Genomic DNA, 14,257 nt, shown 5'->3' with positions numbered 1-14,257 from the left:
CTGACAGATTTAATGCAGTTGCTCTATGTACTTGTGCTAAAATATTTTTCTTTATCTGAAGTGACATGAGATTACAGTATTTACAGTTATCAAGAACAGGAATCTTACTGTATTTAACTTGGAAATCATTTATGCTGATCTCACTTGTTTATGTGTGAAGCATTAGGTTAACTTCTTGGTTAAAAGGTTAAGGGGATGGAACATACTTGAAAGTTATGATTTGAAACATTTAGCTTCCAACTATCTCCACCAGAAATGTTCAACTCACATTGGCTGTTTGTTTTTGTTAATTTTTAAGGGGAATCTGCAACATTAAGAAGCTTGTTGCTCAATCCACACCTTAAACAGTTGATGGTCAGCCTCGACCAGGGGGACGACAAAGCAAAGCTTCTGAGAGCTTATATGCAAGAGCCTTTGTTTGTGGAGTTTGCGGACTGCTGTTTAAGGATTGTGGAACCGGCCCAGAGTGAGTCTTCTTAAGATTGATTATGGTGCTGCTCGCTGAAACATGTGCTTGACTCCCAAAGCCTGGCCCCTCCTTCTCCCAAGAGACCAGCTAGTGTGGAGAAAAGCCCTGCCAGAGCCCTAAGCAAGGCAGGTGGATTCCAGGATGCACCCTAGCTGATGTGGGTTATGCAAGTCTTCACCTCCATTGATGTGGACTTGTTTCAGGCAAATGAAATATCAAAGTGGCAGACCCTTTATGGAGAGAAAAACTTGACATTCATATGGTTGTTTTTAAGTGTTTTATTTTTGGTACAGTTAAGATAGCCTTTATGTCTGATATTTACCAATTTTTATACCCATTTGAGTTAAAAACTTTGTTATTAAATAAAATCAAGATATGGTTCTGTTGTACATTGCATCATTTCATCCTTGGTTTATGATTTATTCATTTAATATTATATTAAATATTAAAGTTTCATTAAAGGAACTAAATGAAAAATTTCCCCTAGCCAAAATTTTATAGCCAATTTCAGGCTGACTGCCTGTTTTCTTCCAGAAATGCTTGTGGAGAATCGGGGTAGTCAGCTGTAGTGACAACACTCTGGGACAGTCCTGTCTACTGCTGAGTTGGCTTTTTGAATGTAGTGAAATGAGACATTCTCCTGGCCCTGAGGTTTCTTGATCCTGGTTGAAAACTGCCAACCCTGACACCCTGTTCTACTTGGGTGGTATGTAGAAGGTGCATCAGCTACTGCAGCCCTGACTTTGAGGCCGGAGCCAACACGCTTACAGGTTCATTTCTAAATGCTGTGGGAACAGTTTGGCTGCTCTGTGTTGACTAAATGTCTTTGGCAAGGCAGCTGGCAGAAAAAGCCCTTCTAGAAACAGGCACTAAGGATCACCCAGCCAGGTGAGCTAGAGGGCAAGAAGAGATCACACTTGGATCAGCCTGTGTCTTTCCAGCAGAATCTGATTAAAACCAGTAACACCGTTGGGTGAAGGTTCAGGGCAGATGTCAGCGTAGCGCAGTGGAGACCTTCTGCAGTGAAACTTTATCGAACCCTAGGGAGAGAAAGAGATGCAGCTAAGCTAGGTCCTGGCTCCCAGGGGTGCCAGGGGCCGAAGAGTGAATGCTAGAAATGCATGAGGTGTGGACAAAAAGTTCTACTATGAAGGTCACAGTAGTCACAGGATGGAGTCAATCAACATGTTTTGTCCTTATTCTAAAACATGGCCAAGTCCAAAGTGGTATTTAAATATAAAATTTCAGGTTCCTTCAGTGTGAGACAGGCGGGGAACCTGAGGTGGGAGCTCTGCCCTGTGAGGAGTGTCGTCTCTCACATGCCTGTGACTGCTGAAGGCTGGAGGGGGTCAAAAAAATTACCCTTCTTTTTACACTGGTGCTAACCTGTGTGTTTTCATTGGAGATTTTAGCCCCATTTTCTCGAAGTACAAATGGAGGCTCTGAGATGACATGATTTAGCCAAGGTTGACCCTGGCGTTTCCTTCCAAGCCCAGCACACCTTTCACCTCCCCTCAACTGGCCTGGCTCCCTGGTGAACCACATAGCTATGGGTGACACTGATGTCATGGATGCTGGTTGACTCTTCTTTCCTGGCTGCCCAGAATATAAAAACATGCTGGCCTTGAACCATTGACTCATCTGCTTGTCATTTCCTCAGCTGGAAAGGAGATAAACCAAATAATATTTGAGGAAACAAGCTGTCATCATGTCCCCAGTATACTGAAAGCGGGACTAATTAAAAGATTCAGAAAAGATGCTGTAACACTTAGAGGCAGTTTTGAAAAAGTGAAAATTACCAGCCTCAACAGTGGAAATAATCCACATCCACAAGTGCACACTTCTGCTTTCCTAGCCGGGGGAGGGTAGCTCTTGTCTCAGCCTCAGCCCTGCTCCTCCCCGTGGACCCTGAGGCCTTGCTTCTGCCTTCTCTGGGGGTGGGAAGGACCACCATCTTGTCGCCTGGCACCCACCTGAGGCAGCGCGCGGATGGACGTGACCCCAGCCTGGTCATGTTGTGCTCTTTGGATGGTGACCCCATGGGGGCTGCCTGAGGGGAGCTGGAGGCAGGCCTGGACCACAAGTTTCCTCTGAAAGCCGCGCACACCCACAGCTGCGTTGGCCAGGACCAGCCCCAGGGGCCCGAGGTGAATTATTGCCCCCAGGAGCCGGGTCTGCACCGGGGACAGTGGTGTAGAGCTCAGGGAGCAGGCAGCCGGGGGCAAGTGTCTTTCTTCCACACCATCCAGTTCTTTAGAAGCAAGGAAGGCCATTCTAATCTTAAACAGAAAAGTTTTCGATTTATCTATCCCTTTTAATGGGAACTGGAAACCAAAACTATCTTTAGTAAACCAGCTTATCAAGGTGAATTTAAGGACACCTGGCTGTGAACAACCAGGAACCCTGACCATTAGGCTGGTTCCTTTCTTTATGTCGAAGGCAGCAACAACAGCCTGCCTGGCCCCAAGCCTGGTCCTTACATATGCTACTTAAAAATGAAAAATAACAGCTTTATTGAGATATAATTCACAAACCATAAAATTTACCCTTTTAAACTGTACAGCTCAGTGGCTTTTAGTATATTCCCAGTTATTTGTGCCACTTTTTACCTTCACAGCAGCCCTGCAGTGTCGGTGGTATTCTGCCCATGTTGAACATGAGGAACATGAGGCTCAGAGAAGTTGAACTACTTACCAGAGGCCACCCAGCCAGCAGAGGCAGGGCGAGCATTCCAACGCTGGTCTGTCTGGAACCAAAACCTCCACCCATTGCCCCCCTGGCTTCTGGAACCAGATACTCACTTTCCACTTGTGCCAGGCACGCTTGATGACTGTGGCAGCTATGTGCAGTCTCTGGATGTGTTTCCGAGTTAACCAGGAGCGAGTGGCTAAGCAGTGTGCCCACAAACAGGAAAGAGAAAGAAAACATGTTTATAGTTATCGGTAACCTGTCTCTGGAGACACCAGAGTTCTAGTAAACTCTTGAGATACATCGTTTTTCAAGGAATGGCTACCTTGTACTACTATGTAAAGTCCTAAAGCAAAATTGACTTTTTAAAACATGCCTTAAACTGACCAGACTTGGGGGTACATCCCCATTGAATGAACAACAAGGAGATGAGACAGGCTGAGGGGACAACAGTCTCACCTGCCACCTCAGGCTCAGTCCAGGGCACACGCTCCTGAAATGGAAGGGGCCTGAACTGCCTGCACCTTCAAAAATCATTTCTATATATGTTTTGTGGAACTCCTCAGTTTAATTTGCTTGCTTCCTTACAAGTCTATGATGACACCAGCATATAACAAAATACTGACAAAAGGGGAAACCATTGGATGGTGGACTGATCATGTAGGAATTTTCATTTCCTTCTCCTGAAATTTCATCATTTTTCTGATTCTTTTTGGCATAGTTATATTCAGAAGAAAAGGCAATTTACATTAAATAATTCATTTGTATTTTAGAAAATTAAAAATTGAAAGCCAAATATAAAAACCACCTGTTAGCACAGCAACCCAGATGGTTTTACAGTATTTCCTTTTACAATTTTTCATGCCTTTCCACACACACACACAAATATTAACTTTATAAAAGTGGCATCACCCTTGATATGAAGTTTAGTATCTAGGTTTGCAACATCATATTGGAAGTGGTTTCCTGTTAAATTTAAAACATTCTTCAAAAACTCTTCTTAGCTTCAAAAGCCTATCACAGGGATGCTCTATCATTTAGCCATTACTCATCCCTGTCAGAAATTTGGGTTGTTTCTAATATTCTGTTTTTCAAAACAAGACTGCTGTGCACATGTTGGTTCATAAATCTCTTTGATGAATGAAGTCACTGATTTTTACCTTCTCCTTAAACTGATTCCAAGACCTGGAGCCTGGCGGGTAATGATTTAAGTTGTCATAAAGGAAAAAAAAAAAGATGTTGGCATATGAATCTGTAGTTGTAGAGCCCCTTATCTGTGGTGTGGTCTGGTTGCTGCCAAATTTGGGAGGGATGCTCGGGTGAGATGGACAGGGAATTGGAATCCTAGGCTGCCATAAGGACATAACATCCACCCACGGAGGTGGAACACAGTGAGCTTTGGTACATGGATGCTCCGTGATTAAAGTGCCACAGGCAGGCAGCTGCATCTGGGTATGTGCTGGCCTGGAAGGATGCCTGCGCACCCAGGGCCCTAGTCTTTACCAGCTGCCCCACTCCTACCTGCCTGGATGAGCATGGCGGCTCGTCTCTGCCTCTCCTGCTTGCGGTGCCGGTGTCGCCTCCAGCCACCCTGGATGCAGCGGGCACACTGCTCCAGCACCTGGGCACGCCCACGTTCCAGAAGCTCCAGCTGGGAGAAGGGGCATCCACTGAGGCCCTCAGCCCATTCTAACCCTGCCCTTGGGTGGGCCCGGACCCTCCCGTCCTTCTCAGGCAAGCATGTAGCTGGCCTCTGTAATCGCCACTTGTCATCCCCAAACCAGCTTACCGTGGCATCTGTCATGAACACTTTGGTCCTGCCACAGTGCACTGGGGCTGGCATGGCCTCCGCAGGGTCCTCAGGAGTGGCTGCTGCCTGGGTTAGAGCTGGCAGTATGTGGAGAATGTCCTGGAGAAGAGGCTGCAGTGCGGCCTCGGCGTGGGGAGGCCCTCCTGGGAAATGGGAGTCAAGGCCCCATCAGTGCTTGGTCTTCTCCACGTGCTTCTGTGGGTCTCCCCCTCTCCTGGCCTTAAGCAAACAGCTCTGGTCTCCCCAACCATCCATGGCCGTCTCCTGCCTCTAACCATCTCCAGGCCCTTCCCTTTGGAGAGGGAAGGCCAGAGGCGACCTCCCCCCACCCCCACCTTGTCCCCGGAGTCCAGGGCCGTGGCTGTTGGAGGAGTCTTGGAGTCCTGTGTATATCTGTGCCCTGGAGCACCCTGCAGCCACCATTCCTGTGGGTCCCCCTGGGTAGCTGGCAAAGAGTGCCTGATCCTGATGGAGTGACTGCTTCCAACCTAGAATCCTAGTCTGCTCAGTCAGTATTTGTTTCCAAAGCCCAGAAATCCCAAGGGCTAAACAGTGAGGCCGTACCACTTGCACACCCCCTACCCTTCACTACCCACCACGTATGGGGGAAAAAGAGAGAAGAGAAATCTCAGTCCTGTGAAAGCCAAGTGGGTCCCACTGCCTGCCCTCCCGCATCACCCAGGGCAGACTCCTGTGGAGGGAGGATTTACCTGAGGGCTCAGACCACTTTTAGCCGCCCATTGCCTCTCTGGAGACAGAGGCTGCCAAAGAAGACACGGCAGGTAAGAAACAGCAGCAAAATCCATTACAACCAGGGGCCAGAAGGCTTTGGGCAAGAGAGAACAGGAGAGTAAACCATGGAGACAAGGGGGAGAAAAGAGGTGGCGGGAGAGGGGAGAAGACAGAGTGAGAGGAAAGTGACAAAACTGCCTAAGACAGGAGAAAAACAAAGCAGAACTGTCTCAACAGGGCCTAATGGGCCCCAGGGTATGGCTGTGTGGGTGGGGGCAGGTAAGCTGGGGGCAGCAGCTGCTGGTGGGCTGGGGTCCCGCCTTGGCCTCTTTTCCTCCTGACCCGGGGCCGCCTCATTCCCTCCCACAGCCTGAGTTCTGTCTCACGCCCATAACCCTCACGCTCAGGCCAGACCTCTCCTTTAAGTTTAAAAATTGCCCACATGCCTTTGGACACCTCCGTGTGGAAGGGTCTCTGGAGCTCCAGCTGGTCAATTCCCTACAACCTCCCCTTTCCCCCACTGGCCAGGCCTAGTTCATTCTCTCCTCTCCTATCCCTCTACATCCAATGAATGTGCACCAAGTCTGACAAATTTCATTCCTGAAAACTGTTCTGATTGTGTCCACTGCTCTGGCCTCTCTCCTTGGTCTTGCTTCAGTTCTGTGGCCCTCCACGGGGCCCCCGAGTGGTCTCCAGAAAGCATGAGGCTGGTGGAGCCACCCCCTCCCTCACCCGCCATGCCTCCATCTGCCCAGAGAGTGAAGTCCAGGTTCCTTGACCTGGGCCCCGTCAGTCACTCCAGCCTCACCCCCCACTGCCTCACAGGGTGCTGCCTCACGCCTCGAGGCCTCTGTTTGGATGATCTGTTGTGTGGAACGCTGCCACCTGGCTAATCCAACTTATTCTCAGTTAACACCTCTCCTGGGAATCCTTCCCTGATTTCCACCTCCCCAGCACTACCCACAGCATCCTGGTCATAGCTCTGCCTCTCCACTTTCCACGCGGTTTGTCTTTTTTGAGTCTGTTTCCCCTGAACCATGAGGGCAGGGCTCTGTTCCATTCATCTCTGATCCCCCAGCCCTGAAGGGCACGGGTAGGTGCTTAGTAAACCTCAGCAGAAAGAATGACTAGCACCCAAATGAATGGCCCCTACTCACCTGAGCGTCCTTTGGCAGCAGATGGGTTGTGGAGGCCAGAGAACATGTGAGGATGGAGCCTTCGCAGCAGTTCATACCGTTCCACAAAATTCCGGTGGGAGACCCTGGAAGCCAAAGCAGGTGGGAGAAGTGACTTATTTTTGAGCCAGGCACAGTGCCCGGGGCTCAACAGAAACTATCCATTTAATCTGCTCAACAACCCTGCAAGGTGCTTTTCTGACTATCCCCATGTAATGATGTGCTGCTGTTCCAGACAGGTCTCCAGGTTTGCTCAGCAGGGAGCCAGTGGAGACCATTTTAAGCAGATCTGTTCTTCCAGCTGCCTTGGCATTCCAAGGAAAAGCATCTTGCCCTTTCAATAACGGTGATTTGCAGACTGTCTCCTTCCAAAGGGGCTCCTGGGCCTCTCTCCAGACACTGATCATTCCCATCATGCTCATGTGCTCAGTCATCTCTCCTACAGGTCTTCTCTGACCCATGTCCTCCACTACTTTTGATTTCTCTGCTCCCCTTCACAGCAACACTTCTCTATAAACAGTTAGTACAACCTACCTGACACCTGTACTTCCTCCTCCCAATAGCTCCTCAGCCCTCCTAAGTCTGTCCCCAGCACTGCACCGATGTGGCTCTTGTCACAGCCACCAGCAAACATCATGTCACCAAACCAGTGGTCGGTGCTCCATGTCCCTCTTAGTGACCCTGCTGACCCTTCTCCCTGTAGAGTGCTTTCAGCCTCTCGAACACCCGTGATCCTCTTTCCTCCTTCACTCATGACTCCGTCCAAGTTGTCTTAGCTGCTTTCTCATCTTCCTCCCTCTCTCTAAATATGAGAACTCCTTGGGCATGCCCTCAGAGCCCCCTCTCTCTCCCTAGGTGATTTCCTCCTTGCTTGTGGTGTTGGAATCCACTCCTCCTGAAGACGGACTGCCTCGTGTGTTGAGCCCCAAGCCTGAATCATGCCGCCTCAAACCTTATCAGGTCTTAAGGGAATTCCTGTCACACACACCCCCCCCGCCCCCTGCATCCCTTCTCAGGCCTCCCCACCCCCACCCCCACCCCAGCCATCCACTGCCTGAGCCAGAAGCCTGGATGTCATTGGCTGCTCCCTGTCCAGCACCCCACGGTCAGTCAATCCACAAGTCCTGCTCTTTCTGTTGCAAACTCTACTCCAGTTCCACCCACCCCTCTCCATCTTCACTGCTGCCACCATGTCCAAGCCACCATGCTTGCCTGGACATGTGCTGCAGCCACTTTAATCACTTCCTGTCTTCTAGCCTGATCAACTTCCATGGACCAGCCATAGAGGTCTACTTAAAATACAGACGCATCACCCATTCCTCCCCTAACAGCGTCCAGCAGCCTCCACTGTGCTCAGGATAAACTGCAGTCCTTGCATGGCCTACAAGACCCTTTGTGGTTGGGCCCCTGCCCACCTCCTTCCCCCCACCCCTGTTCTCTACACCCCAGTCACTTTAGTGTCTCATTTCCTAACCTGGGAGGTTATGGTTGCTGTTCCCTCTGGAACATTCTCCTCTCTGCCAAATCTTCCCAGGCTGGCTCCCTCGCTTCCCATAGACTTGAGCTCCTTGGAGAAGCCCCTCCTTGACCAGCCTGAGGCTCCCACTAAAGGCATTTCTTTCCAAGCTCTGAATATACTTTATACTGCTCTTATTTTCACAGGAATGAATGTTCCAATAGTGAATATTCTTATTCCTTGACAGATTATCAGAAACAGTGCCTTGGACAAAAGAGCACACAGTAATGAATGAATAAATGAATGGCTGCAGTCCCGTATGTTCTAAGTTGACTTCTGCAGACCTGCTTGTCTCTTCATCTCCACATTCTGCTTTGGGTCTTGTCTGGCCTGAGTCCTGAGCTCTCCTCTGGCTCTGGCCCTGCCAGAGTGATCGGCCCCACTCACCGATTGGGGAAGCCGGCAGCACTGATATGGATGGTCTCCACAAGGCCACAGGCCTCCAGCTGGTTCAGCACCTGCAAGGGTGGGGAGGCAGGTGGGCACCTTCAGCATGGGAGCCAGCAGGCCAGAAATGCCATTTCTGTTGCCGAGGCCCTGGCCACGGTGGACCTGTAACCTCCCCCAAGCCTGGGACTGGTGGGGGTATACTCCTTGGGGCTGTGATAAATCAAGGGACCGTGAAGGAATCTCCCTGTTAGGAAGGGTCCTGGTGCCCCCAAGTCCCTCTTATCTAAACATGGCTCCTGAGGCAAGGGATGGTCCTGGCTTGGTCTCATCACTTCCAGTGTCAGTGAAATTGAAACAAATTTCAATTTTTTTTTTTGCAGGCAATAGAGAGATTCATAGCTGAGGGGCAGGGGAGGTTATATTGTGAAGATTCTTCTGTAACCTCAACCAAGGTCTATACCATAGAGCGGAGTGGTCCTGGCTGTAAACCTGAGACCACATATACCAGTGACTTTAGGACACTGTTCACGCATACCTCATCCATGTCTCAGTGCCTGGTAAAGGAACAAAGTGCAGCTGCTCACCACAGAGTGCTTTTGTGCAAATTAGCATAAAACTAAATCTCCAGTCAGAAACAGCTTCATTGTACATGGGATGTAAAGTGACAAAGACTTTCAGCCAATTACAAAAGATGCCCATTCCTCTGGGCAGCTTCAGTCTCTTGTCAGGGCACGTGGCTTTGTGAATAGGGAGCAAGATGGACCAAAGCCCCTATTTGTCTCCTTGGTTGAGCTACTGTGCAATGCACAGGCCACACACCCATGCCTGACTGTCCTGCTGGAGCAGGTGAAACAGCCTGAGTCCGTCACTGTGTTGGGGCTGATGGTCCTGCTGTTCATCCCTCCAGGGCCTTGGCCAAGCAGGGTCTGTGCAAAGCAGCTTTGGCCCAGTGTTAATTACCTCCTCCTGGAGGAAGGTCTGTGCTTGGCCCTCGCTGTTGGGCTTGATGCAGCGAATGTAGTGGGGTGTGGTGCTGTGCAGGACCTGCAGGAGCTGCTCCAGGGAGGCCTGCAGAGGGGAGAGGCCATGGGGTCAGGCAGGGACGGGGCTGCCAGGGCCATCAGCTGGGCCCTGGTTAGTGGTTGATCAAACAGCTTTTCTGGCCCTCCCAGCCCGGACAAGGTCCACTAGACAGACCAGGATCCTCACATGCCCTGAGTATTACCACTGGCGGCTCCTACTGAGCATGCCCAAAGCACCCTTCCCCTCTCCCTCCTGTGGCCCTTCACCTGACTAGTCTCCGCCCCACATCCACCTTCCTCAATCTTTTAGTAGAGAAAAATCTCACAATCCCCCTGCCATTCATTTAGGCAACAGCTATTACTAAGCCCTCTTTGTGTGCTGGAAACTGTGGCAGGGGCTGAGACACAACTAGTCTGCTGCTGTCTTGGAGACCAGACCCTAACTGGCCCTGTGGATGTTGAACATGCCTCAGTGGTGTGTCTAAGACTAGGACAGACAAGTGCTAATTAAACCTGGGTTTCCCAGGGTGCTTCGTCAAAGAGGTGATGATAAAGCTGAGACGTGAAGGATGAGAAGGAATCAACTATGACAAGTGGTGGGAGTGGGAATGAGGGTGAAGCTGAGCAGTCTGTGCAAGGGCTGAGAGACAGCAGAAAGCGTAAGTTATTTGAAGAAGTGACAGATCTGCTCTGGCCAAGGGTAGAATTTGAGCAGGAAGCTGGAGACCTGGGAACAGGCCAGATCACAGGAAGTCCTATCAGTATTGTTCTCCCATAACCACCCTATCAGCGATGGGTGGGGGGCCCCCACTGTGTCACTCACAGGCCCCACTTATACCTGGTAGTCTCTTTGTCTGTCTCATGTCTCTGTCTTCCACACTGGACTATAAACTCTGTGAGGACCAGAACCATGTCTGCTTGGCTCACCACTGCTTCCCAGCCAACAGCACCACCAATCCTGGGAGGCCACTCAATAAACATTTGTGAGATGGTAAGTGAACATGAACTTCTCACATCAGCACCTTCAGACTCACCTTGAACTTAGACACCACGGTCAACACAGAAGTCCTGGTCTGGCCAGCAGACCCCTCCTGGGACTTCTCTCTGGGATTAGCAGGAAATAGAACCTTGAGCAGGGGGTCCTGAGATTGCTGCAGGAGCTTGGTCAGCTCAGGAGGGATTGGGTCCTATTGGGAAAGGGAAAGGGCAGCAGGTGAGTGCAGGTGTTGCTAGACAGGGCTTCCAGGGCTGGACAAGGCCTGAGTCCCAGAGAAGAGCTAGTCCACTGGATGACCAGAGACACAGAGAGCTGGTCTGATATGTGTCATTTTTAGGCAGGTTAGGCCTGGATCAACAGAAACCTCAGGCAGGTAGGCCAGAGATGATGATTCTGGATTCTGGGAGGAAGGTCAGGAGAGAGGGGACAGATGGTGGGAAACTGCTATGTACGCAGAGTGATGACTCAACAGCTCAGCTCCTCTAGGCTACAGCCGAGCCCTCACCTTGTTCTTCTCCACCAGACCTGCAGTGTGGTACCGCACAGGCCCTGCATAATGCACCACGATGAAGCTAGGCTCCTGGCTGAGCTTGTTCTGGCCTAGACAGGGACTGCTTGCCAGGGCACTCTCAATGCGTGTCTGGAGCTGGGCTGCACTGCTTGGCCGGTTAAGGCGGCACTCCTGAGTGGGACAGAAATGGGCAGTTAGCCACAAAAAATAAGAGGGTCTCACCGCCACTCTCCCAGTCCTTACCCTGTGGCTCCCGTGGTGGCAGAGTCATCATACATATTTCACCAGGCATCACAGTGATTCCGAGAGGCAGGAAAGGTAGGGATCAGCAAACCCATTTAGCAGATGGAGAGACAAAAGCCCAGAGAGGACATGGGACAGTCACTAAGGACCCAAAGAAAGCCCAAAGACAAACTCTGGTACTCAGTTCACCAGCTGACTCTCCCCACCTCGTTTATAATGGAGCAGATGCTGACTGGGCTGCCTTCAATAAGATCCAAACAGGTCTGGTTGTCCTGGTAGTTGACAAATGACCACTTCAGGCCCTCGATTGCATATTCCTCCTATGGAGCAAAGGTGCAGAGCGGTCAGAAGAAAGCAGCTATGGTCTGGGGCCCAGGCAGACCATCCCATGGCTGATCTAAGCACATCATATTCCAAAACAGCATCAAAGAAGGAACAAAGGGAAGGAAGAGATACTAAGGACCCAGGAGGACCCCCTGCCCCTCACCTGCTGAGCTCTTAGGTAGTGAGCCACGAAGTGCTGTTGCAGCTTCTCATTGGCATAGTTGATGCACAGTTGTTCCAGACTGTTGTTGGGAAATGACTCAAATCCGTACACATCCAGCAGGCCTGGGGGATGGGGGAGAATCCAGGGGACCACTGCAGGGTGCGGGCAGGAAGGTGGCTGGGCGCCTGCCTAAGCCTTGTACTTGGTAGCGTGGGGTGGGGTTGAGTGATCACGGCACTCAGCAGTGGGCGGAACATACTCTTCCTTGCTCCAGGGTGGGCCCCGCTGCCACCCCATATTCCCTCAGAACCCAGAGCAGGCAGAAAAGTCAAATGAAGGCTGGGGGTAACCCAGGGCACCAGGCCCATTCTTGAGCCTGAATCCCTGGTTCCCTGTATGTCCCTCCTATGAGGGAACAGGTCCCAGGGAGTATTTTCCAGTTTGGAAACAACCAATAAACTGAATAAATTCAGTTTGGAGGGCCCTGCTCTCTTCTCATTGGTGCCTAGAATCCCTCTTTGAGCTTTACTTCCTTTTCCACCTGACTATCCCATTCAGAGTTAAGATGATTTTGACCTCAATCATGTTCCCCAAGTCCCTTCTGATCTACCTTTCCCCCGTTCCCCACTACTCTACTGAGATTGGAGCTGGGTCTCTGGAGAGAGGAGTCCCTTACAGACAAGGCACCATTTGGGTTTGCTTGGAGAGCTATGAATGGGTCAAATGTAGGCACTGGAGAGAAAAGAGGTCTCCTTGCCCAGTCACTGGTGGATGGATGAGGAGACTGGGGTGCAGAAGGGAAAAGTTGCCCAGAGTCTCGAAGTGGTCTCCTGACACTCAGTCCAGGGCTCTATTCTCTCTCTGGAGGGGTATTCTCGCCAGGGTGAGCCCTAGCTACCTATGAAAGTGGTCCACGAGTCGGGGTCAGCACAGATGCTGTTGTTGATCACCAAAACCAGCCAGTCAAACAGCCTGTTGGAAGAGGGAGAGTGGACCTGGTGAGAGGCATCAGGCTGAGCTTGGGGGGGTGGCAAACTTGTTTCTGCAGCTCTGGAGGGCCTTACATTCTAAGCCTGACAGGTCAAAGGCTAAACCCTCTCCTGTTTCCTGCCCGCCTCCAGGCTGTGGTTGTGCATGTTCCCAGGCACATACAAATCTGGCCCATCCTCCCAGCAAGACTGACCACAGGACTGACTGGACTCCCAGGCAAGATAGTAAATGGGTCTGCATAAGTCACATGACACAACATCCAGTGTCTTGACTGGAAGGGGCTGATGTTCAGGCCTGGATGGGGTTTGTAAAGAACTGCGTTCACTGGACTCCCCTACAAAACTCTACCTTTGGCGCCGAGCCCAGGGCCCTGCCACAAACCCCCTTGACTCTGTCCTGCACAAGTGGGCTCTGAATCGCCCAAGGTCAACAATAGCGTCCTCCACTCTGGAACCACCCCCCATCCCAGAGAAGATGAGGCAGTTATTGTATAATGTCATGGCACATACAACACTATAAAGGGGGTTCTTTATTTTTCTTAAAGTAATTGCTCTGCAACTTTTTCCAATTCAGGAAATGGTTCTCTCTTTTTGCAACAGGGGCTTTAAATACCCATTTGAGGTACTAAAAAAAGAGACTTAAGAGATGCAATGGCTTGATGGTTAAGTGTATAAAATGTCTCTATGGCCAGGCACTCTGACTGTGATTATCACACTATTTCATCTGCTCTTTTTGCTGACTTGTGGGCAAAGACTATCAACACGTCTGACCTGAAATTAATTTTGAGACAGTGGAAACTGAGTCTCTTGCTGAAATAGGTTTATTCTGGGTCCAGCTGCCCTGAGCCATTTCGAACTCAGAGGGTCTTGCTGGATCAGCGGGGAATGCTATCCCCAAAAGGGTGCCCAACTTTCCACGTGCACATGCACAAACACTTGTTCTGTCCCATACTTTCAGAGGATTCTGGGCCTTTGGAGGCCCTTACAAGGCACACTGAAGGTTTTCAGAACCAAGGGTGAAAAAACCATCTTTAAGGTGTCAGACCTATGGCTTTAGTGCTCATGGAGCTGCATGGCCTAAATATCACAAGGCCAGAGGGTGGAGATGCCCCTGTAACCTTACCAGGAAAAGGCTGGGATCCTTCTGCCTCTGTGCTGGGGTCCCGCCTCCTGCACAGTGTGTTGCCTAAGACTATGGGCTGAGTGTGTGACCCCACCACCTTCTGCC

The 14,257-nt window shown here is 50.6% G+C and overlaps 2 protein-coding genes across 9 annotated transcripts in view; one reads left to right on the top strand and one right to left on the bottom strand.

The window, feature by feature from the left end:
• ZNHIT3 (zinc finger HIT-type containing 3) overlaps nt 1-845 on the top strand; it is a 48,443-nt gene extending 47,598 nt beyond the window's left edge. The window contains exon 5 of the mRNA XM_037808789.1: nt 299-845. Within this exon, the coding sequence (XP_037664717.1) occupies nt 299-480 (182 nt within the window). The 3' untranslated portion in view covers nt 481-845. The remainder of the gene's footprint in view (nt 1-298) is intronic.
• Nucleotides 678-14,257, bottom strand: part of MYO19 (myosin XIX) — a 46,781-nt gene continuing 33,201 nt past the window's right edge. For 4 of the 8 annotated variants that reach the window (XM_037808780.1, XM_037808779.1, XM_037808781.1 and 1 more), the window contains 13 exons: nt 12,939-13,012; nt 12,041-12,162; nt 11,760-11,873; nt 11,305-11,481; nt 10,837-10,989; nt 9,741-9,848; nt 8,778-8,848; nt 6,857-6,960; nt 4,947-5,110; nt 4,679-4,808; nt 3,271-3,356; nt 2,443-2,748; nt 678-1,509 (listed from right to left, as the gene is read on the bottom strand). In XM_037808780.1, the coding sequence (XP_037664708.1) occupies nt 1,381-1,509; nt 2,443-2,748; nt 3,271-3,356; nt 4,679-4,808; nt 4,947-5,110; nt 6,857-6,960; nt 8,778-8,848; nt 9,741-9,848; nt 10,837-10,989; nt 11,305-11,481; nt 11,760-11,873; nt 12,041-12,162; nt 12,939-13,012 (1,738 nt within the window). In that variant the 3' untranslated portion in view covers nt 678-1,380. Of the gene's footprint in view, nt 1,510-2,442; nt 2,749-3,270; nt 3,357-4,678; nt 4,809-4,946; nt 5,111-6,856; nt 6,961-8,777; nt 8,849-9,740; nt 9,849-10,836; nt 10,990-11,304; nt 11,482-11,553; nt 11,874-12,040; nt 12,163-12,938; nt 13,013-14,257 lie in introns of those variants that run through there. The other 4 variants (XM_037808783.1, XR_005212650.1, XR_005212651.1 and 1 more) reach the window with 4 other exon arrangements.

The sequence above is a fragment of the Choloepus didactylus genome, chromosome 18 (assembly GCF_015220235.1).
Source record: "Choloepus didactylus isolate mChoDid1 chromosome 18, mChoDid1.pri, whole genome shotgun sequence".
Classification (NCBI taxonomy): domain Eukaryota; kingdom Metazoa; phylum Chordata; class Mammalia; order Pilosa; family Megalonychidae; genus Choloepus; species Choloepus didactylus.
The sequence above is the reverse complement of the archived record's forward strand: the minus strand, read 5'-3'. Positions and strand labels throughout refer to the sequence as shown.